The sequence below is a fragment of the Varanus komodoensis genome, unplaced genomic scaffold, assembly GCF_004798865.1.
Source record: "Varanus komodoensis strain SLA01 unplaced genomic scaffold, ASM479886v1 scaffold4, whole genome shotgun sequence".
Taxonomy (NCBI): Eukaryota; Metazoa; Chordata; class Lepidosauria; order Squamata; family Varanidae; genus Varanus; species Varanus komodoensis.
In genome coordinates, this window is record NW_025335941.1 from 15023630 (window position 1) to 15048849 (window position 25220).

General features: G+C 41.3%; 1 protein-coding gene across 5 annotated transcripts; it reads right to left on the minus strand.

Moving 5' to 3' along the window:
* Positions 1–372: 372 nt before the first annotated feature.
* LOC123029347 (interferon alpha/beta receptor 2-like) lies at positions 373–22928 on the minus strand. Of its 5 annotated transcripts, none has more exons than XM_044442248.1 (12): positions 22751–22928; positions 18106–18199; positions 16507–16685; positions 12246–12281; positions 10501–10615; positions 8100–8180; positions 7088–7189; positions 5570–5742; positions 4586–4725; positions 3177–3339; positions 2837–2952; positions 373–1467 (listed from the first exon to the last, which is right to left on the minus strand). In XM_044442248.1, exons 3-12 carry the CDS (start codon positions 16547–16549, stop codon positions 805–807), a joined length of 1632 nt encoding a protein of 543 aa, XP_044298183.1. In that variant the 5' UTR covers positions 16550–16685; positions 18106–18199; positions 22751–22928; the 3' UTR covers positions 373–804. The 5 variants fall into 5 exon arrangements, with proteins under 5 accessions (XP_044298183.1, XP_044298180.1, XP_044298184.1 ...); XM_044442245.1 differs by having other exon boundaries at positions 2837–2955; XM_044442249.1 differs by lacking the exon at positions 16507–16685 and having other exon boundaries at positions 2837–2955; positions 8100–8177; positions 22751–22927.
* Positions 22929–25220: the final 2292 nt, after the last annotated feature.

The window sequence follows — 25220 nt, forward strand, 5'->3', positions numbered from 1 at the left end:
CAAGGGCTGGCCTTTTAACAGGCTACAAGTTCTTAGCAGCCAGACAAATTCTAAAATTCTCTCCAAAATACCACAGTGTCTTCCCAAGCTGCATGAATGCAAAGCAGAAAGATCTAATAAGGTGTGTAGCTAAAGAAACAATAAGTAGAACCCTGAAGAAACTTACTGAGCAACTGCAAAATTCTGTAAAAAGTAACTTAGTCAAGGTAGTAGAATTAAAGCTGATACAGAGGGTCTAGTCATGCTATATTGCTCATTTCAGGGGCAAGTTCAAGTGAACAAGTCTGGAATGATGAAAGGGATTAGCACTTCTCTGTTCTTCTCTGTTTAATTTCCCCCTTCTGAGATGGCTTTTCATTAAAAACAACACCGTGTCTGTGCTTGGTTACACATGTCTGTGCGTAACACGTATTTTAATAGCCCAGTTACATGCTATATGCAAACATGGAAAGTAGAACACTGACAAGTGTGACAACCACCATGACTCACATAAAGTTCAACATACCTCTGAGATCTAGCATGGTATAGCAGATGGTGACCCTTACATGTTAACAAGGTTATGTACGATTCATAGAATTAAATACCTTGCTCTAACCTCACATATGAACAAGGTTATGTACAACTCATAAATTCAGTAGTCCTGAGTAGATTACATGGATTTTGGGGTATCTTAAAATGAAGAGTGTAAAAAATTGCAACTTCACTTGAATAAAAGTGATAGTTTCAGAGAATATATACCACTTGGTCCTTTAAGACAGGGATAAATTGGCATATTTTAAAGTGGTAAGTTGCCTTATAATTGATTCATCTGCTCATGTAGTCACCAACACAGTCCGGTTCTGAATCAGATGATTCAGTTTCTTCAAACCCACTAGAGTTTTGCCATGTACATGGCTGGTTGTGAACCTCAGAGTCCCACAGATCTGGTATATCAGTGGAATGGTTTGTCTCACACTCGTCAGGAAAATGTGGCTCTTTCAAGTCTGCTGCCTCCTCTTCTGTTTCTGGAACTTGTGCTGCAGAAACATTCTGCATTTTGTCAGATATTAGCAGCATCACAGTATTTAAGTTTATATTTAAAGAGCTGCTGTGTTCTTCTGACCCAGGCCTGTTGAGGACAGTTTCTGCAGCAGAAGGGTGTAATTCTTGCTCCAATGGGCTTTCTTCTTTATTAATATCATTCTGAAGATTTTCAGCCACACTACCAAAAGGCTCAGCTATTTCACTTGCAGTGGATGAACAGTCTATGGACAGCTGCTTTGTGTTGTCTGTCTCATAGCAATGTTTGGAACTATTGCCCAAGAAACTACGTTTAAAATATAAATTCTCATTTTCAGTGTCACTTTCATTGTCTTCACCAGAACTGTATCCTGATACATCTTTTTTACATTTCTGGATGACTTGCGCCTTGTGCATTTCTTCAGGACATGATTCAAAGATGGAATAAAGTGGTTTAAATCTGAATGTCTGTGGGAAACACAAGTAGCAATTTGATATCTATAAAATGCATGTATAATATGTACACAATATATACATGAATGCATATGTTTCTGTCAAAAAACTACAGGGGACCCTGCCAAGCCAAGCCAAGCCTCACTGCCAAGGCTAGTCTTGTTGGATGTCAAGGGTGACAGCAGTCTTGCTTAAATACTGTTCTGGAAATTACTGCATTTTCCCAGGCAAAAGGAAAATTCTTAATGGTAAGAACAAGAACTGCCAGGAAGAACAACAAACTAAGACTTTAGGCTCTATATGTATTTTTTTAAAGTATTTGCAACACATAAGATAGGCTTTGTAGGATCTACTTTAGCAAATATCTGACCTTTTACAGTGTCTGTCTCTGTACATAATGGATTGGTTACAGATGCAGCTGTACTTAAGAGTAGACTCATGGGAATCAATGGGATTTAAAGTAGCCACATCTAATTTAAGACCTATTGATTTCTTTGGGTCTACTTCAAGTCTAGATTCAACCCAATTGGTTGTCCAATAGCCAAATTGATTCTGTGCCCACATACAAGTTTGAAGGTACAGTAATACCTGTTCAGTGCAAAGAAGCCTTTTTAGTCACGCCAAGGTTCCTGACTGCACATACTAACCTTTTTTGTGTACAACTGTGCACAAAAAGGGCCCTTTCTCGCATTCCACTGAATGAGTAAAAATTGGGAGCAAGCTGCATGCTGATGTGAGAAAAGTGGAGCAAGTGGCCACAGTCCTGCTCTGGTCCACACACTGCCTGAACCCCTACAGTGCCTTGCAGAAGTGTTCGCCCCCAGGACGTCCCCACAGTGCCGAGTATCTTGTGTGCATCAGGTGGTAAGAATGCCAGTTAAATCCCTCTGTTCCAGCTTGTCTTTTACCATGACAAAATGTAGAAAAGCCACGGGTGGGGGGGGGGGGGGCGTGTGAATACTTCTGCAAGGCACTGTAGAGCCCAACATGGTTGGAGTGAAGAGCAGTGTGCAGGTAGGTAGGTAGGATGGAGGTGCCTTGTCCTTCCTGTAGGTTTCCCAGGAGATGCAAGGCAATGAATAAACCTTCTCAAGTCTACCAGGGCCAATGGACTGAACTACCCGTTTTTACAGTGGATGGCAGGGGACACATGATTCGTCTGGCAGCTCTGTCTTATCATCACATTGCTGAGCCTTCCTATAATCAGAATCGTTTAGGTCAGCCTTCATTAATCTAGTGCCATATCAGTGATTTGCTGATTCCTGACCACTGGCTATTCTGACCGGGGCTGATGGGAGCTGAAGTCCAAAATGCCAGGTTAGGGAAGGGTGCTTTAGATCTGTTGAGCTATGTGTACATAATGAAAAATTCCAAGAGGACATACCAACGCTTTTGGCCATTTTATCCTTTTTAAGCAAATAACACCAGTTTGTTTCAGGGCCAGCACAATGACGATCGTTAAAAATATCAATACGCCAACCAGTGTTGGGATGGCAACTGCTGCTATAAGGTAAAAAGATATTTGATTAAACAGCAATGCACTGGGGGTTATTACAAAATATCATTGCTTTGCTGAATATATAGAGTGTACAGTCCGAACTTGCAAAAGGAAAAGCTCATGTTACCTGAAATGCTAAAATAAAAAACAGTGTTTAACTTTTCAAGTAATCAAGAATCAAAACAGGCTCCCACCCACTCCCCCCCCCCTTTATAACTCAAAGTACCTGTTTTACTTGTGGGGTTAATGACAATACATTTTATGACGGATGGCTCACACTGCTTGGTCATAGTTGAAGACACATTGACAGTAATGCAGTAATTTGTAGCTGGATGCAAATTTTCAATAATTGTGTAGGAAACTGCTTGAGTGGTTTTCTTAGGAGCATACTGTAAAAGGCAAAAGGTTTTATTTGACAATTGCTTAAAAATATACTGTAAACGACAAATATACATTTGAGAGCTGTTGAAATAGGTGAACTGTGATCTGGATTGTCTCACTTTAGAATAAGATCAGTACATGGCCCACTCTCAGTTTAAGTGCACTGTCTTCAATATAGACGGATGATAAAATTAGCCCAGAGCTGTTATAAGGATTACTGGGATAATATTATGAGAAGTACTCTGGATATCCAAAGATAAACGAACTTGTATGCAACTGCAACAATCGTGATAAAAAATAAATAGCAAGATGTGTATTCCTTTGCTTAATATTTGCATCGATTTCCTTTGTATTTGCATTTTTTCTAGCAAAAATAGTGTGATGATCCTGCAATGTCATGGTAGCCTCCTGGTTTTTCTGATACTCTGCTGACTTAGCTGTGGCTATGCCCAATTCTATGTTCCTGATGCTGGTACAGGAATTAATCTAGTATATAAACCAGAGCCATCTTAATCCAACAAGTTCTGCAGGAGCTCTGAAGCACGCACAGCTTCAGCATATACAGGATATATCAGACTGACACTTCCGCTGCAAGGAATGCATGCACTGAACTGTCCCTTCCATGCAAATTAATCCTGGAAACACAGCGACATAGAATTCCAGCCACTGGAGCACAAGCAAACATGTGGAAGATGGAGCGATAGCATTAAGGCACAACCCCATGAGACTGCTGCCTATTAGATAGAAATCTCAGTAACAGATTGCAGGTGGTCCTCTACATTCTTGGGGGGCGGGGCTAGGGGCATAGGACCCCCATCAAAGTGGGAAATCCATGAATATCTTTAGCTGCTCCCACAAACTTTAAGTCTCAATACCGTTGACCATATGTGTACCAATAGCTGCATTAGTTACCTCTTTTGCAATCTGAATAACTTCTAGCTTAAAACAAGACTGGATTACAGCCCACTCCAAGGGAGCTCATCCTGCACCTCCTGCTCATCACGAGCCTTGCACACCGCTGCATGCCTGATCCCAAGAGTGGTGGCCACCCTGCCCTCACCTGGGGGTGGCACACTTTTCTGGGCTGGTCCCGGCTGCAGCGAGGAAGGGGAGCATTTCCTGCACAGCTGTCTGTGGAGGAGTAGGCAGTAGGCCACAAAACTCCAAAAAAGCCATTTAATTATTGATGGCAAACTCAAATAAGCAAAGCTGTGAAAATTAAACCCACAAAAGTCAAGGTGTGACTGTACTGACCTCTTGCTTCAAGTCTTTTTCCATCAATGTGACTACATAGTCAAGTTCTTGGTAAACTTGAAGTACTGATGAAAATTTCACAGTCACATTTATGCAGTTTGGACAAGCAGAAACTGTAAACTGAACTGGTGCTAGGCACACTGGTTAATAAGAAAAAGCAAAATCAATCTATCAATGACATTTCTTACATGCATTTCTGGTCTAAATTTTCATAAGCCGAAGAGAGTATGCAAAGCACAACTAGCTTTGAGAGAAGAGTTCAGCTGAAATCTAATTGACTTGCTTCAAAATATGATGGTTTAGGATTCAAGAGTAAATAGCACAAGAAGTTCTATTGATTAATTTTGACATTTCCAAAATAGACCTTTTTGGGAAAAAAAGTCCTACAATCCTCAGCATTGCCCAGTCAGCAAAGGACTTTTTTCTGTCTAAACATGCATAAGATTGTGCCCCAAGTCATTTTCCTTGTTGATCTTAGATGCTTGTCTTACGTTAATTTTCAGTGTAATTCTGCTTATGAAGGCCTGCCTTAAGTTGACCCTGCCTTAAGTTGATTTAACTTAAGATTTTTATCTTGGAGGCTTGTGGTGTAGCTGCTGCTCAGTCCCCTAAGAAGCAGGAAAGGGCTGATGTAGGACTGGAGATAAAAGCCATCAGGGCCAAATTATTTGACTACTATAGGTAATTCACAGAAGTCAGGGCAGGCGATACAGTCCTACCCCTATATTATTATTTCATTTCTATACCGCTTGTAGCTGAAGCTCTCTGGTCAGTTCACAACAAAAATATAGTGATAAATTAAGTATTTGAAATAATGCATTGAATAAGTGCTTCTTAATAGTATCCAAACTTTGCTGCCAGAAATGACCACTTTCTCTAATGGCATCTCAGCTATGGAAGCCAGAGAGAAGGCACTGAAGTATCTGTGATTAAAAGTGGAACAGAGTGACAGCTTCAAGCATTAATAAAGAATGAATTACTTACTGTTGGAATATGGATTGAATTCTGTATATGAAACTTGAACTCCACTTTCTGTGACCTGCTCCACATAAATTATGTATGTTTTGCAAGGATCTGTGAACTCTTCTGTCAGGTTACAGAATGAATGTCTGATATTGGAACATTTCATGACAGTCCTCTGGTTTAACCTGAGTAAACTTGAAGTGGAAATAAGAAGAAACGAAGATTTTTCCAACTGGACACAGTGGAAGAAGTGACTCAAAACAGCAGCATGCAAACTTGACACAATCCCGAGTCCAAAAACCCCTTATATATACTCCACTCTGGCCCAAATCTGGTATAAGTCAAATTCTGCAATGGATATATTAATACAAACTAGATTTTCAAATATTGTTTTTTTTCTTGAAAGAACAGCACCTATCAGAGTCTACCATACACTGTCATTCTTTTAGTTTGTGTGACAGAGAAGTTGAGGGGGGAAAGACTCAGGGAAAAAATGCTCCTTTTGATTATTCTCTTACCTCCTTTAGCGATGGAAGACAGGAAAGAGGCAGAGAATATTGGTGGACTGAGAGATGGCAGCAAGGTACTTCGGCTCAATTTCAAGTCAGGCATACTGACAAAGTAACAGGAGAGAGCACTCCCAACGAATGTGATCTACAGATGTTTATGTTCCATAATGCTACATTATTCGCAACAGTATTTAAGCAAATTTGAGCTAGCATTGTGCGGAAAGTACCAATTGACCGTAAGCTTCTGCTAATTTGAGAAACTGTTACAATTATAGGATGCTTTTATGGAAAATGTGTTTAAGTAAAGGATCCCCAAACTCTCAGGTTTTATGACTTTGCTTTAGATACTCGCATTGTTTGTAATGGCCTATGGCCAATTGTTAACCGCCCAGAGAGCCTTGGCTATTGGGCAGTATAAAGATGAAAGAGATAAAGAAATGGCTATAAACAAACATTTTGAATAGCCATCAAAGAAACCAAACTTGATTAAGGAATTGAAATAAACTGTACAGAAAGTACAGTAGAACATTTTCCCAAAAGGTTTAAACAGCACAGTTTTTCTGCACATTTGAGGGCTTAAAAACAAAAAATATTACTATGTCGCACAATTATTTTTATTATTACAAATAGAAACCAACATCAAACACATTTCAAACAAACAGGTTGGTCTAGCACAAGTACAAAAATATTTGTATTTGTAAAATACCAGAAAGGGTTTCCACGTGCCTTTAGCAGCACTTTAATTTTTCTGGGTGGCAGTCAATCAATATGTTATCAACATTACATTGTGTCAGGCATACTGAACCCAGTAGTTCAAGGCTGCCATCTGGGCTGTCGAATAACCCTTTCCAGTACTGTCAGCTGACTGGAAGGGCAGTTCCTATGCACCAGGCCTTATAAAGGTCTAGCCATAGAGTTGGGTGCTCAGTTCAATCAGCCACTGTCATGTGTGAGGATTGTGCTTCACTCCTCTTTCCTTTTCCCGATTGCTACCTTGGCTGTTGTTTTGTGCCTGCCTTTGAACACATACCTGCCTGGTTTTGGCCGTACACTGTCTTCTGATGCAGAAGAACAGGGACCCAGTTCCCTGGGTTCCAGATCTTGATGGTCTGGAGTCTCACTTGGCTGAAACCTGGTGGAGAGGGAAGAAAAAGGTAAACATCAAAGAAGCACACTCCAAATAAACAAACCTAGTTTCCCAGGACTGTCTGACAATCTGTCTCAGAGCTCAAGCATGTGTGTCCTCCTTCATAAATGTGTCCAATTCCCCTTTCAAAACCCAGGCTTGGAGTTTGACAGTACAATCACTCAGGAGATGCACGGTGCATTCTGGACAAGTGCTCCACAACTGGGAAACTCTCTTCCATTGAACCAGCCCATAATAATGTTTAAAAGCAAATACTGGGTAAGGCATTTCACATTTGAACTACTGTCTTTACTTACCATTGATCCATATATAGGAGCAGGATCCTGTGTTCTGTGCCCAGTGGGCACAGGTGTCCTAAACCCTCAGCATGGTACAGGTTTCACACCTAAATATGTGAGCACCATTGTGCAGTTCAGTGTTTCCTGTCACCCTCCAGATGCATTGGATTACAATCTCATCACCCCCCAACCAGTGCAGCTGTTGGCCACCCTGGTTGAAGATTGAGAGTTGTACTCCAACTTTATGTGGAGGGTGCAAGGTAGGGGAACAGTGGTGTAATTCATGCTGAATACAGAAAGAACAGCATGAATATTAAAAGCATTCCCTGCTCCCCTAGAACAGAATTTCATTTTATGGACTTCTTCCTTCTACCATTCCTGATTTAATCCTGAGCTACAAAAACCAGCTGTTCAAATAAACATAATAAAATACAGTAATTCTTAGTGGCTAAGCATTAGCCAGGCTATTCGTGTCTGAATCCAAGATACCCTGTTATTAATTGATGCAAAGAAGGAACAGAAGATGCAGAACAGCAGGTGATCCTAAATGATCCACAGGAAGTTCTGATTTGAAAATACCACAAAGATAACATATTTTTGAGTACCAACTTACTTACCTAGACTTATTGGAAGAAAAATCTAGTAACTGGTCTTCCTCTGAAGACTTTGATTGCATTTCAGTGGGGCACACTGGACTTCTATAAAGGAGAAAGGAAAGGTATATACGAGGATTAATTAGCTTGATTGATTTTCTGTGGCAACAGTTACAGAAAAGCTCAACCATGTGTTTCTTTTCATATTTTTGTTTCTGAGCAAATTAGGCAATTCCTCAGTTGACCAGATGTCAAACAGATATTAGCTTACATTAGTGCAGATGACCTGAGCTACAACTTGCATAAACCCCAACAGCATGGGCAAGGGTCAGAGATACAAAAGGGGAAAGCAGCAATTGCTTGGGGAGTTGACTCTCCTATGCTCCACTGCCATCTTCTTTCAGCAAAGCCTAGACTGCTCTTGGGTAAACATATGAGCTGAGGATAATGAAGTAAAACTAGACTGCAGCTGGAGAAAGACTGTGCTAAGTCTGACTGATCACAGGAAAGTATTCATTATGAGGACCAACCCAAATTCCTAAGTAAGGTATCTGCTAACTGTGAATTTGGGGATTTCATTTCTTATGGCTCAATATGGCTACCTTTGTTTACAGTTAGTTGGGTTTTTTTAAAAAAATACTGAATATATCATTCCCCAGTTTTTTCTCTAGATCCAGATGTTGGAATTCACTTATAAGTCAAATTGCAGACCTGAGCAAATTTGCTAAGGAGTAAAACTTCAATCCTACATATACTTACCTAGGAGAAAATCCTGTTGAACTTAGTATAACTTACTTCTAAGTAAACATACTTAGGAATTCACAGTAAGGTTGATACAATCCTGAACATCTTTCCCCATCCACAAATCTTTCTGTACCCTCAGTTGTTTTAATGCTCCACAACACTTTCTATGCATCTCAGCTACTTTTCCCCATACCACAGGATTCTATAGCCATATCCAGGGCTGGACCCAAGACATTTTGCTGCCTGAGGCAGAGCAGAAAGTGCCATCTTTCCCTGTACAACCCCCAGTCAAGGTGTATAGTATTCAGAGGCAATCATGTTGTTTTGACTGTGGAGACAGAAAATCCTGCAAGCACTTCTTTCCCTCCCTGGCATAATAACTTAAGTAATGAATAATTCGCTGTTTTTTCATGACATCCCAAATAAGCTATTTAAGGCACTTGCCTTGGGCTTCAAAATGTGTGTGTCTCTTGCAGGACCCTGCCTCCTTAGGTCCCCCCGTTTATAAAATGGGATGCATAGACCAGGAAAGGAGAGCATTTGATTTCAGAAAAATAAACCTCTAGAAGAAAGATCTGAAGAAGGTAGTAAGAGGGGAAGTACATGCAGGCAAATGCTAACTTATCTAGAAGGGATACAGTGAAACAGTGATCATTAAGGCTTATGTACCTTTATGTCAGCAAGTGTCATTTTCCTTCAGTTACATGAAAAGCACTATCTTTCAAAATAACTTTCTGTACAATAGACATCTCCACTTGATATGTGAGCAGTCAGTGGGGTTACTTCTCCTCTTACTCCTGCCTACAGTGACCTAAGACACAACTGCAATTTCCCAGTAACAATTAGCTGGGCAGGTCTGCAGAATCAGGCATACTTTGAGAAAGCTGGGTGACAGTGTTGCTGTTAGGCAATTGTGAATTATGGTCTTAATGAAAATAATGAGCAGACTGGAGAAAGAAAATCTGTCCTCTAGCTTAAAGGAATGGTGCTTCCAAGTTATACTATTAATCTGTCAAGGGAATGAGTCCTAAGATCTCGTAGTAACTACAAGACTCCTGAGTTAAGAGAGAGGAAGCAGGCTTGTAATACAATGGCACCTGCAGCAGCTAAGAAAAGCCAAGATACAACTCAAAATATCTGGGGTGGATCATTATATTATTTCATATGCAGGATGATCTCCTCCCATATGTATCCTATATTTTTAAGATTGTCTTTGGTAGCCCTCTTCTAAGTGCCTCCACTAAATGAGTTGGTGACAGCAAGGACAGGGGCTTTGCAATGGTGGCACCCTGGTTGTGCCCTTTTCCTAATGACCAGCCAGTGCCTACATTTGGTCTTCCTAGCATCAGGTCAAGGTCTTTTCATATTTTCCCTTTAAAGGTTTTTAGTTATGCTTAAAGGTTTTGACTTTTGTGAGCAATCCGGAGATGTTTGGCTATCGAGTGTTACAGAAATGTAATAAAGCAACAAGCTTGCTGAGGATACCAATTGTCTTATAGCTTTTGTAGATTACAGGTCACTTCATAAGACCTTTGCTAGTCTTTAAGATGGTATAGGAATCTTTGTTTCACTATTTCATGTAGCAGGAACTTAAGCAGATATATTCAAAAGATTCTTATACCATACAAATCATTCATAATAATTTGCTAATAATGAATATATATTATAAAAAAACAGAAACCTGAGCAATACTGTATACTTCACATTGTAGCATGCTGGTGTCTCTTCAGCCTTCCATGTTAGAATATACACAAGATCCTGTGATTTGATGTCAATGGTGAGTGCAGAAATATATGCTTTTTATGAGGAGGAAAAAAAACAACTGTTAAAAAGCTTAGCAAGGACTGAAAAGCTCCGTCCTACCAATCATTCATAAAGATCTCTGTATCTTGCACTTCATTCCAATAAAACACAATTTAAACATGGCTGTGAATGTCATACAGGTTCAATTCATAGCAACTTAAGTGGAAGCATGCATACTGGCATGCAGGATTTTGCTATATATTGATACTGATGCAGAGAAATGTGTACAGATGTACAAAATTGTACTGCAGTAGTAGCAAAATGCAAGAATGGTTTATTCCACAGAAGCCTGCTTCCATGATCCCTTTGATGAATGCGCAAGCAGCAAAGATAACATTCAGTGATCTGTCTGTTCCTGCCCCAGTGTTTCAGGCAAAGTTGCCCACCCCTTCCTTGTATTTTAAAACCATTGCATGTACATTTAATCAATTACAACTCAAGCCTTTCCCATTGAAAAAGAAAGCAGACTCAAGTTTGGCTGTAAATAGAAAGAATGGGTTCCCCCAACCTTCTCTGGAGAGAGTCTTTATCAGACTTTATAATACAATGACAGCATTTGCACATCACACTAAACCATAGTTTAATCAATACACTTCAGTGCAACATACACCAGATACAATGAGAAGAGTGAGCCTCAGGTTGGCATACTTCCTCCTCCGCTCTCTTTCTCCAACACAAGAAGGAGGAGGATCAACAGTATTTACTTTCGGTTCTTCTTCCATTATTGTTGCATACAAACTCAGGGTTGTGGCTTATACTAACTATGGTAAGTATAAACAGTTTTGCTTTGTAACCAAAGTTTGAAGCTGGCTTGCTTTGAAATCGATCCCAGGGTTGCAAGAAGATAAGCAAAAAATCCTCCTTCCAACTTTCACAGGAGAAAAGGGGGGAACACTTGTCTGGACTTGTTGCAGCCCATGCATATTGCACAAAACATGGTTTAGTGTCGTCTTTGAAGGAGAAGGAAGGAGAAGTACTTCTATCAAACTTGGAATATTTTTTATCATTGGTTAGAGAAACGGGACTATGCGTAGAATTGAATATAGTTCTTAAATGTAAAAAAAAAAAAGGGCGCGATGTCGACCCACTATATCTGATGTCCTGAATAATTGTTTGTAGATTTGGATTTATAGAGAAAATAATAAAATTTATTTAAAAAAACATGGTTTAGTGTGGTATATGAACATGACCATACTCAAACTGAACTTTCTGTTGAAATGACATGCATCTGTATGTGCCCTGAGGTGACTCTCTTGAATGATTTGTCACAAATACAAACAGCTTTTCTTTGCAAACGCAACTGAAAGGAAAGCTAGTCAGCTCATGTGGACAGCTTTAAGTCCATTATAATAGAGTTTCTGCATAAACTATTCTGACAGGCTCTGTAGAAGCCTTCCCCAGTTTGGGACCCTCCAGATATGCTGGATTACAATTCCCATTGTGCAGCTAACAAGGCCATTGGGAGTGTCTGTTATGGATAGTGGGACTTGTAGTCCAATGCACCTGGAGGGCACCAGATCATGTAAGGCTGGTCTATAGCACCTGACAATAGTAGAAATACTGGTCCCAACAGCAAGAAAGGTGGTTAAAGCAACAGCAAGAAAGTAGTTTAAAAACTCTTACCAACTAAGTTGGATGAAGTCATAACACAGATGTACACTATAAATGAAACGTTAATTAGAAAATAATATAAAAACATGTTTGAGCCACAAAATTTGCATTGATAACTATCTCAATGCTGACTGCAATCTACTTCATGCAAAACACAGAATGTGAGATTCATGGCTTTTTTTCTGTGGACTTCACAGCACTATTGAACAACGTTAAGTTGGGGAACTTCAAGGTGGTGGGAAAGGGCAGTTATTCCTGTCCTTCTCCTGGTTCATAGTTTAAGGCGCAATCATATGCATGGCTGGGGTACGCAGCTTCTTTTCTGTCTCAACAGGCATAAGACTGTACCTTAATCAACTTAAACTGCACCTCTTCCTAAATTCGTCCATATATGCCCTCCCGCCCCCTGAGATCGGTGGCAGAGGCCCTTCTCCGGGAACCCTTCGTGAAAGATATTAGGAGGGTGAGTACCTGGAGAAGGGCCTTCTCTGTGGTGGCGCCCCACCTATGGAATGCGCTCCCCAGAGAGGTCCGCCTGGCACCATCATTATTTGTTTTTCGGCACCAGGCCAAGACCTTTTTATTTAAACGATATTTTAACTGTTAATTGTTGTCTCTATTTATTGGTTTTTATAGTTCTGCCGAGATGTATCCGGATTTTTAAGGTCTATTGTACATTTGTGTATTTGCTTTGTAAGCCGCCCCGAGGCTTTTTGTGAAGGGGGCGGCATAAAAATGCTCTAAACAAACAAACAAATAAATTCTACCAGTGCAAACGAGGTAAATACAATGCAAATTCACATAATTTATCCTGTAGAAATACATTCAGGGTTCTTTGGAATTTGGAATGTTTTGGCTTTTCTTGTTGCTACTCTCAATAGTTGAGCAACTGTTTCCCTACCAGAGAAGCAACAGTATCCAGATTAAAGGAAATATAACTGGGAGTGGTCAAAAGTTTTCAGTGTGCAAGAATCAGTGTCCACATGCTGCTGCAATGTGCGCTGGGCACACGGTAACTGAAAAAGTCATTCCTACATATTTTCATTCATTTTCTTTGCCATATTCTTAGCCCAGGCAACCTGATAAATCCCAGAATGCTTCCAGATTGAGTTTTTATGATGTCAACACCCTGCCTCATTTATAAAATTTCATGTGTGTGGAGGCATCTTCTTCCACTCACAACCCTCTTGTGTTTTCCCTGCAATTTGTCCACTTTTTTCCTTACAACAGAAAAACCCATTAAGAAGAAAATGTAGTACTTGCACAATGCCTATAGTAATAGTAACAGTTGCACAATGTAATAGTTGCACGGTGCTGGAGCTATACATCCAGAAGCATCCTTGAATTACTACTGCCTTCTATTCAGCACCACCCACAACTTCTCTCTGAATCCCACTGATCCTGGTTACTTATGAATACCGATAGCCATTGAAAGTGGCTATCCAGTCCATGTTCATGACTTTTGGCTCCCATGTTCTCAACCCTGTGGAAGTCTGTAATTTCTTTTGTTTACTTCATCTTATTTACAAAATCCTTCCTTTCCATCTCCTCCAAGCTCTTTCCTTTCCTGGATAGGGACTATATTGTGTCTTCTATCCCAGAACAACAATTAGGACAATTTCCAATCCTAAACACAACACAAAAGCAGTCTGGCAGTTCAACATGTCTGAAAACCAGCGTAGTACAATGGTTCTAGTAATGGCTGGCTCTGGAGAGACCCAGGTTCAAATGTTCACTTGGCCATGACATTCACTGGGTAACTGACCCTTGGCCTAACCTACCTCAGGCTGTTGTGAAGATAAAATGAAAAGAAGGAAAACCTTGTAAGCCACTTTGGACTCCTTATGAAAGGGGAAAAAGGTGAGATATAAATGTAATAACGAATACAAATAAATACAATGTCCTGCACCTTGGGACTGCCTGTCTTGCTATGAACCTGTCCAGGAATTAAGATCTGCAGGAGGGAAGTGTATTGCTTCCAAACTATGAAATGTATATTACGTCAAGAACAATGTTTGGCTCCCTCTCACTCAGCTTTCAGAAAGGGTGTAAAGATGCATCTTTGCAATTTAGCCTCTTAAAACATATAAATTTGATATTTGTAATCACATTTTTTGCTTTCATTGTTTTGCTGTTGTAAATTTGTATAGACAGCCTTGATGGCTAGTGTTGGGAAAATTTGGGTAAATCCTGTCTGAAAAGCATTACTCCTGTGTGCCTTTGCATTTGTGGGATCAAATCCTGTCTTCCTTCTCAAAACCAAGCTATCACTGTTTAAAATGGCATTCCCCTGCCCCTGGCTATGGGGCAAGAGCAGACAGAAAGAATTGGAGGTCCTCATTCAGTTAAATTCATTCACATTGTAGCTAGCTAATCTCTTTTGGAATTTGCCGCTTGACAAGAAGTAGCTATTTGTTATACTTTACTCAGGGTCTCAGACTTCCTGAATGTAATACAAGAACTAACGATAGCCCAAATTTACATATCTAAGTAGACCCGGAGGTGGATCCACGCCTCTGGAAATTACTCCACTGATATGTCAAAAATCGCCTTGTGAGATAGTGTAATCTTATTGTCTGTATGGTTGACTGACATTCCTGTATTTTTTCTTCATATGCTGATCACCGAACTTTATTGTAATACAGGTATTCTGTCCTTAATGGCTCTGTACGGGTGTACGTGACTGAGAGAGTATAAAAACTGCTGGTAGATGAATTAAAGCTTTGCAGCGAGTTCATCTCTGCTAGACCGGTAATGCGTTATCGTGAGTCAACCGCGGGAACCTGGGATAGACAATAAAGACATGGAGGTTCATAACGACTGATCTTTCCTATGACCCCGAGTTTTATTTCCTCTTCTCAAATTGAGATTCCGGGATTCTGACACTAGCAGATAAGGTGATATATATAGCCTAATAATAAGTAGATTGTGCACCTGTTATTTTAGTATACATGGGAAACACATGTTTTCAAAACTGAAGTGATAAAAAAGCAAACAGAAGAATCACTTCCCAGCTGCCAGGTGGTTATTTAACTCTTTGCCTGAGAGTTGCTTGGTCTTGCCCATTTTGCTCTTTCAGGCTGTTGTTCCCTCTCTGGACAGTGTTTACAACAGGGTAAACAGTTATTAGGAAGGTGTAACAAGAGATGGGATACTTAATGACTGGTCAGTGAGGTGTCCCAAAGGGAAGAACAGTTGCAGTCTGACTACATGTTAAGACAAGTATCATTTCAGTGAATTGGCTGCTGTTTCTTTAAGATATTGTCTCCGTAGTTAAGTTTCCTGTTAATGGTTTGTAGGAAGGCACAGAAAGCACACATTTCTAGGATATGTTATCCATTACTCAATATTTCTGAAGTAATATACTGATCCACCCAGCAAAGAAGCCCATCCGATCACAAAAGAAACGTATGGCTGTCAGAATCTCAATCTGAGAAGAGGAAATAAAACTCGGGGTCGTAGGAAAGATCAATCGTTATGAACCTCCGCGTCTTTATTGTCTATCCCAGGTTCCCGCGGTTGACTCATGATAATGCAGGCTGCATTACCGGGCAGGCAGAGATGAACTCTGCTGCAAAGCTTCAATACCACTACAGGGCATTTATAGGTACACAGGTACAGGGCAACTGATGACAGAATGCAGATTACAATAAGATTCTGAGGTCACCACATACAGAACAGATAAAGAAATGTCAGTCAATCACACTGTAACAATGAGATTAGTATTGACACTTTAGTTGACACTATGAATAACTTGAACCCATTTCCAGGTCTGCTCAGACATGCAAATTCAAGCTACTAGAAACTATTCATGATAAGCTCAGACCCTTATCTCGACTCTAAACATTCTGCATGATCAGGGCTATCAAAAGATTATTGTAAACTGAATTCCAACAATGACTATTTACAATGTATATTTGGACTAAAATGGCCTGTCTACTGTAGCTTACAGCTAAAGGTGAGAGAAAGGAGCAGGGGAGGAATGCCATTTTAAACAATGACAGCTTGGTTTTGAGAAGGAAGACAGGATTTGATCCCACAATGCAAACGCACACAGGAGTAATGCTTTTCAGACAGGATTTACCCAAATTTTCCCAACACGGCACAACATACATTAAGTGCTGATTCGATCACACCCTTCTTCCTCTTCCTCATACTTTTTGCAAAAGCAAAAAAAAAAAAAAGGGGGGGGTAATTATAAACCCCTGGTAACCAGCATTTAATTTGAGATTTATATAATATTAAGTGGAAGCTGGACTCCAAACTTACTTACAAATATAAATATAAGTATGGCATATTTCTGTGTTGTTCTTCATAATGATCAGGAAACTGCAGTAACTGAGAATTACATTGCTAAGTTGGGGGTGGGGTGCTGATAACGCACCAACTTTTGTCACGTCTTCTGATTTTCAGTGCTTTTCAACTGACAACTCAGCAATTGGTCCCAGGCAACTGTGTGAAAATTACCAAATATAGTAAGTTTTGTCATTTCAAGTTTTTAAATCTTTCCTACCTCCTAGCAGCCTCAGACAGCTGAATCATACAAGGAATTTGACCACTAAAGGTTATATATATTGCACACCCAAGAGCACACTTGTAAAAGGTTGAAAAGAGAAGAATTAAGACATTTTGTGCAATTTTCTGGAATCATTTTTTAAAGGGTGACAAACCAGTTAGGGTCACTCCAAAGTGTCATGTGAAAGGGCTGCCACTACTTGTGGCAATGGTGAGAATGCGAAAGTGGCTCACTAGCTGATTTCCACCACTCGTGATCAAATTGTTCTCTTCCATTTGGATGACATGACAACATATAATGGATTGCACAATCCCTCAGGTGAGCTATGTTCATCAGCTATCCTGGAGAAGCGGTTTGGTCTGAATGGCACAACAGCCCACCATGACTAGTTACCCTCACAGATAAGGTTCACATGACATGCTAAGCCACTGTGGCATCTAAATTCGGCCTGCTTCCTGCAGGGTGGTTCAGGGAGCAGCTCCAACGCCCTAACAAGAAGTCATGACTTGTTCGAGAGTTACCAAACTCTTTGTGGTTCAGCACGTCATCTGACACCAGACAAGTGCAAAATCTACAGAGCTGATGACAGCTGCTTGAAGTGTCCAAGTGGCACTGCTAAAATCAAAGAGGGGCAGATGAAAAGCTTAGGAAGACTGAAAATCTGAATATTTAAAACAGGCCTCCGGGTGTAGATGAAAATCACCACTTAAACTTTTTGCTCGGTATATACATATTAAAGATAAAGCCATTTTCTGTAACGATGAGGAATAGTTGCTGTGTTATAAGGGTGCTCAAATGGATTTCTGTTTCTCCTGCTTCTAGTGTAGTACTTTAGCAAAACCTGAAAGCTTGAACAATTAGAGTTCCTTGATCATGCAAAATCAATGGTGAAAATGAGTACTATGATCATTATATTCCAGTGGACAGAAATTTTTTTTCTCTATGAGTTTTTGCCAAGGTAACGGGTTTATTCCAAGGAACTGTGCTCCAAAACTGCTAATGCCTCAAACACATTTACTTATGATTTTAAAATAAAGGGGAAATTAACAATTGTGTTAATTAACATAATAACTATCAGAACATGATAAATTAATGAATTAAAGTAATATTTAAACACAGAAAAAATGACATAGAAAACAATGGTTTTGATTTCAGAGATCCAACATATCAACATACAAGGAAAAAGTCAAAAAATCATTCACGAAGAGATGGTGGCCATTTACCAGGACTCTGCACCTTCATTATCTACTGTTCAAAAGTTTATTTGGAGAAGGAACCCTCCCAAGAATACTTAAGAAAATATAGTATAAATGAAGAAGAAAAGGAAGTCCAAAATATTAAATTCCCTCAACTCACCAAGTTTGTAGACATTCAGTGGTCTCTTGAAAAGTGCCATCTCAGTTTAAAACCTCATCCTACCAGCAGTCAAATGCTGATGTTAATCCTGCATCTGCAAGTATAACAAACATCATTATTTCAGATAACAATGTTACCAGGAATGGTTAACATTAAAGCACAATGTAATTTCCCCAGGCAGCTTTTAAGGAAGTACAAGGTTGTATAAAGGCCATATCCAACTGTGTCCTTCCATTCCCGGAAGTCCCTTTGATCTAGCAGAGGCTTCTGAGGGGGTGGGTGGGAGAGCGCAGTGGGATGATATTCACTGGTTCCACTTTCCCCTGTAGTTCCATGTTGGGGAACATTCTGGAACAGTGTAACCTGTGGCACTGCGGGGGGGGGGGGGGGGAGAAAGAAGGAATTTTCGCAAATCATCTCCCTCCTCCTTCCACTGATAGAAGCTGCCACAGGATCCAAGAGTGGATAACAGGGCACAGGCGGGGATGTTCTACTGTGTATCAGCCATAGCCTGTTATTATTGCACACTGCTTCTTCAAATCAAAGATCAACAAGGTATTTAGTAGTTTTTTGGTCCATTCCCTTCCTAAGTTCGAGGTGGATATAGCCTGAAGCACTTGTGTAAAATCTAATAAAGCCAGAGAATATGGAATTGGCTTTATCATTAAAGCCAATTTTAGAACTCTGGTTGAAGCTGTGATTAAAACAGACCAGGCATGCATTCATTCAGGATGGCCCTGACAAGAAGGCACATAGCAAGCTGTTGCTGAAGCATGGCACGCCTTGAATCGCACATCATCATGCAATTCATGGGATATGCCCCACAATTAAAATATAGAAAAGTGGCAAAACGCACCATTCCATCTACCCCAGATCTGCCCTCTCAGGATAAACACTGGTCCGTGTAGTTTTATGTTGGCTGAGCACATGCACAGTTCTCTCATAGTGTAATCCTAAGAATAAGGAGGATATCCCATGGAAACCAGAAGGCTTGCTTCCAAATAAACAGGTTGGATTGCACTGGATGGGATTCAGATTTAGGTTGTTTCCTGACACAGGGCTCCTAATTAGAAAGTGTTATGCAGTTATTACATCTTTTTTCATGTTAATGGATCTTCTGCAGGAAGAAAAAATGGTGGAATAAGCAGTGGAAAAACAGGTTACAAGTGGTATATGCTGCCATATGGATTCCTGCTAAAATTCTATGAACAAGGTGGGGGATAGCACAATAAAAGTGTCATCTGGAAGCACCTAAAGAAAGTCCATTGTAATCCGCTGTAATCCATACTGTGGCTAATTTAGTATTTCTAACTTGATTTCAGTGTGATTGCAGGTCCCCCCCCCCCAAGAACCATCTTGTTCTATCTATCTATTCTATCTATGTTTCTATAGATAGGCTGGGCATGCACACGGTGGCCATGTCGTGAACGGAGCCAGCTAGTGCCAGAGGTCAGACTAGATGGCCTGGGAGGTCCCTTCTGACTCACTCTGTTTCTATGTTTGTTTGAAAAATAGAATAGCTCTGTCTTATATTTACTTTTAGAACAATGTAAGGAATATTTAAGACAAAGTAAATACTTGTCTACCCTGTTTGTCTACTTCATAAATATTTGCTATCCTGTTTTTATATCCCACAAATAACTTCTAAAAGCTATGTAATAAATGTTTTATACAAAGAGTAGTAAAATAAAATAAATTGAAATAAAAAGCCATTGGGGAGCACTCAATAAATAAGTAAATACATATTATTTAAAACTCTACAGTTTCCCCCTTTGACTCAGAATTGGTGTCACTAGCAATAGCTTTTTCCAGGTCTCCCAGAAACAAGCTACTCAGACCATAACCAGTGGGTGACAAGCACATTTGAAGGAGGATGGTTTATTTCCCCATTGTGATTGTGTAAGCCCAATCACAGAGAGCACATGCTTTGCAGGAACAAGGTCTCAGTGTCATTGACAGAACATATTTCTTGTATGAGAATTTTGTTCATTTGCAAATGTGTAACATGTAGAAGTGCATAAATCCCCCATAAAAATAAAAAACTGGTCTGCAAATCCATAGAATGCATGTAACTCAGAAAAAGTCAGTCTTTTGTAGAATGCAAAGGCTGAATTCAGAGTAATCCAATCTCACTTGAATCCACTGCAGATTTCTGACATACTAGAAGTGGCAAGAAGTTAATAGTAGATGAAGGAAGTTTTACACCTCTGGAAAATGTAAGTGTCCAGGTGAGTGAAACATGAAGTGGGTGGAAAACCTTTCTGAATTAGTATTTATCCATTCTGTTTTATATTTTTACATCCAGCCCACATTTTTCAAGGTGGTTTCAAAGAAAATGAATGCTTTTTTGGTATGATTTCGGTAAAACTTCAGAATTGGAGAATTGTTAGTATGTGGCAAGCCCTTTCACAGCTCCTTTTCCTGTGTGCTAATTCAAGCCAATCTGAACCACAGGTAAGCCACACTTGCTTGATTCAAGTGCCACCTCCTGACAGGGGTGACTGAACTGATACCAGAATCACAGTGATCAGCACCACAACATATTCTGCACAGCGGTGCATTCTGCCACTGAAAATCCCACTTCCCCCTCATTTGCATAACCTACAGCCACCCCATCACTGCATCCTGGCACATGATCTGCCTCTGTTTCAGCTGTACTGCTAGCTAGCTGCTATGACAGACACAGTTCCTGGAAATCGCCCGGAACTGCTTACCTGTCTGATGTACAAATGCCTAATTGGCAGGCTTGTCTGGTAATCTGAGTGACCTGGACCACCGGAGCACCAGATTCTAAATGTCCATCTAATGTGGAGCCATAGGAGGCTGCCTTATATTCAGTCTTTCTAGTTCAGAATGGAGGACTCTGCTCAGTGGCAGTTCTCCAGATCCAGGCAGGATTCCTTCATTCTCCCACTACCAGGTGCATGGAAAGCATGCACTCTTACCACAGTCCCTTCATCCAAGCAGTTTCTTTCTCAGTGAACCAGTGGCCAGTTCTCTGGTTATATGTTGTATAATAGATCAAAGGACACAACAAATTAACTGAATGCCAAAGCTTATTTTTTAAGTGACAGTACAATAACCTTAATGCTGGGCACAATAGATGATACTTCAATTGGTTCAAAATAGAGCTGCCAGGCTGCTGACGGGGACTGGGCGTTATGTTCACATGACTCCAGTTCTCCGTCAGCTTCACTGGCTTCCCATTGAAGTCCAGGCCCAATTCAAGGTGTTGGTGATGACCTATAAAGCCCTAAACGGCTTGGGTCTTGGTTACCTGAAGGAGCGCTTACGTCCATATACGCCCGCCCGCCCCTTGAGATCTGCGGGAGAGGCCCTTCTCCGGGAACCCTCCGTGAAAGAAATCAGGAGGGTGGGTACTCGGAGGAGGGCTTTCTCTGCACTGGCGCCCAATTTATGGAATGCGCTCCCCAGAGAGTTCTGCCTGGCGCCGTCGTTATTTGTTTTTCGGCGCCAGGTGAAGACCTTTTTATTTAAGCGGCATTTTAATTGTTAATATTATTGGATTTTATCTGGCCAGGGTGACTTTTTTTATATTGTTATTTTTTGCATTTTAACTTAATGTTTGTATTTTACAAACATTTTAATTTAATGGTGTAATTTAATGTTTGTATTTTTTTAACTTAATGTTGTAAGCCGCCCCGAGGCTCTGGCGAATGGGGCGGCATAAAAATGTTTTAATAAATAAATCAATAAATAAAAGAAGAAGGGGACAGCAGAGAATGAGGTGGCTAGACGGAGTCTCTGAAGCAGTCGGCCTGAGCTTGGGTGGACTCCAGGGGATGGTGGAGGACAGGAAGGCCTGGAGGAGTGTTGTCCATGGGGTCACAATGGGTCGGACACGACTTCACGACTAACAACAACAACAACAACACAATAACCTTGGCACAAAGTTAAATGTTTATAAATGTCTCATTGTTTGAGGATAGAGGCAGAGTGAGCAATCTTAGCTCAGGGACCTAAAAATAAGAACAAAAATGAAAAGCACAATTTCCTTCTTGTCACGTGAGGCACGTGAGGATGTGGCCAGCACCGGCTGCAGAATGCCTGCTTGTGAATAAGCATGTTCTGGTTGCTGCGTCCAGTTGTCTTTCTCGTTGAAAGGTTAATAACTCTCTGGCAACGGTCTCTTTCCTTTAATATTAGCAGCATGCTTCTTCCCTGCAGAGAGGGCAATTCACCCAGCAGCACTTTTTGCAAGACCAGCACAAACAAGTTCCTCGCACTCAGGCACACTGAAATCCAGAGGTACAAGTCTGGCTAGTGGCACAAAGTCCGCTGGTCTACTGGCGACTCTCGGCAGCCTGAACCAAGCTTACTGCCACCGCGCACGCGCAGAAACGCGAAGAGATGATCCCGGGTCTGGCCTGCCCGTCAACCTTTCCTCTCCGGGAGAACACCTGAGCCCCACAAGAGCGCGGGGAGATGCGCGAGCGGCTCCTGTCCTTGACAGGGCGCCAAGGGAAGCCTCTTGGCTGGGCTGCGGAGCTGGCGAGGACGTGCTCGCGCCCTCCCAGCTTCGCACGACAAGGATCCCCGCATCCAGCCCGCGGACCTGGCTCTCTCTGTCCCTAGCCCGACCTCTCCTTCGCAGGCGGCGCGCCCTGCCCCGTTCCCAGCATACCTGGATGCTGGCCAGCGCTCTCTTGGGAACTCGGAGCCCATCTGCGCCCGGCCTGTGCACGGCAAGCCCAGCGCCTGCCTTCTGCCTTCAGGGCGAGCGCAGCATCCTTCGGGTTAGCAGCGGCGGCTTCTGCTGTCCCAAAAACGAAAGCAAAAGGCCCGGGGCGGACCGGGGGAATGGGCGGGTCTTGCCTTCGTTGCCGGGGTCACACCGGCGGTGGGTGAAGAAGGGAGCTCGTTGGGGCCTGGCTGCAAGAAGGAAGTGAAGCTTGCGCTTTTCCCCGGAAAATACCCCCCCTAATCCCCCCCCGCATCCGCTACTTCTCTCTCCCCGGATGAGGCAAGGGAGGCTTTACACAGCGCTACTTTGACAAACAAACCCGCTGTCTGTCAGCAAAATAGGAACTATTTACCGTCACTCTTGTTCCCCTGCACCTATGCAATCTTATAGATGTCAGCAGAAAAATAAGCCCGCTCCACTGAGTTGGGTGACAGGAGAGTAAATACAAGATTGTGGTCTAAAGTTGGATCAGAGATGGATCATATTGAATTTGAATGGTTTCTTAACAGATTGCACCTCCAAATCACAGAATGCCTTTGTATGTCCTCCACAACCCCAGCATATCCCCACACCCAAAATAAAATCATTAGAACCATAAACATGTCACACCCAGTGTTTTCCAGCATCACCCTTGTGCAAAAAATATGGATGCTCATAATTATTTTAAAGTGGCATGTCACCCGGACCACTGTCAAATCACACCTTCTCCCACAAACTGAACCATAAAAATCATGGATCCTGTACTTCACAGTGCTGCCATGGTGCAGAAACATGGATTATGCATTCATGTGATTTTAAAATGTAATGCCCTGAAAAACTATAGCCAAATCATAGATGATATCTGAGCCCAGAAATGAAGTAAAAAAATCTTGTACCTGGTGATACACAGCACCTGCTGCATGATGCAAAACATGGATCTAGTACACAGACTCTTTGAATTCTCCAAATAGCACCATCGGATTGCAAATCACATCTGTCCCCCACAAATTGCACCATAATAGTCATGTATTTGGTGTTTCATGCTGCTGTTATGGCACAAACATGGATCTGAAGCACAGTTCCCTATTGATTCCCAGGTTTTTAAAATAGGGCTAAAATACTTCATTGGTATACCTATTGCATATTCTTGTTATGTGCTTTCAACTCATTTCCAACTTGCAGCGAACCTAAGAATGAAAACCCTCCAAAATGCCCTGTCCATGACAACTCCGCTCAGCTCTCCCAAGTTCAAGGCTGTGGCTTCCTTTCTGGGTTCACTCTGTCTCATATTTGGTTTTCCCATTTTCTTTTTGCTGATGTGACAGATACTCCTGGGGAGGATGGATGCATCTTAGTCTGGTGGCTCAGCCTTGACCATTCCTGCTAGGAGACCAGCTTAATGAGACTGTTCTGACCTCCTGACCCCATTGCTCTCTTTGACATGCTCAGCCCCCTCCCCACATTATGCCATGCATCCAAGAGGGAGATACATGCATTGCATTATCAGCTTATGTCAAGCACTTTCTTTAATATCCTCTTCAACGGCTTTTACAAGTTTAATTGATTGGTGCTACACAGTGTGATCCTTTCCTCCTCCCTATGAGTCCATTCAGTTGAAAGGGGTTAGGAGTGCTTAATTTTGTATTTTAATTTTATTATTTTATTAAGAGCAATTTGCAGCCTTCCAGACATTTTCGTCTAGTCAGCATAGCCAATGGTGAGGGATAATGGGAATTGTAGGCCAAACGTTTGGTGGGTCACAAGTTACCCTCTCCTGCTGTATACAGTTAGGATGCAAGCCCTTCAAATTAGCTGCCTATTACTTATGGAAATGCATTGTTTTCACAAAGGCTTTCCCTGGCCCTTAAACTATGCTGTTTTATTTTACTATTCCTGTACTGCTCTGTATTATTATTCTTAGCTCATTATTGTGTGGTAATGTTTTACAAATTAGATTTTAAATGTGAATTTAATTATGATTATGGAAACTGCTTAGGGATTTTAGAAATACTTAAATATTTAGCAGTAAAAAGGTAAAGGTTTCCCCTTGACGTTATGTCCAGTCATGTCTGACTCTAGGGGGCAGTGCTCATCTCCGTTTCCTAGCCGAGGGAGCCAGTGTTTGTCCGCAGACAGTCTCCCTGGTCATGTGGCCAGCATGACTAAACATCGAAGTGCACGGAATGCTGTTACCTGCCCACCGAAGTGGTACCTTCTTATCTACTTGCATTTACATGCTTTCGAACTACAAGATTGGCAGGAGCTGGGACGGAGCAACGGGGACTCACCCCATTGTGCAGACTCAAACCGGCAACCTTTCGATCAACCAGCCCAGCAGCACATTGGTTTAAACCACTGCGCCACCTGCAGTCTATTTCGCAGTATATAGTACAAATAAATGCATAAAATTGATTTATGAAAGACATGGATC

Excerpts from the sequence above, each read along its gene's own strand:
- LOC123029347 (XM_044442245.1), bottom strand. The coding sequence starts at position 16,549 with ATGAAGAACAACACAGAAATATGCCATACTTATATTTATATTT. Across the intron at positions 8,181-10,500 it reads AAGTATACAGTATTGCTCAG|AAGTCCAGTGTGCCCCACTG; the intron begins GTTTCTGTTTTT and ends TCTCCTTTATAG. Across the intron at positions 5,743-7,087 it reads GTACGGCCAAAACCAGGCAG|TTTACTCAGGTTAAACCAGA; the intron begins GTATGTGTTCAA and ends TTCCACTTCAAG.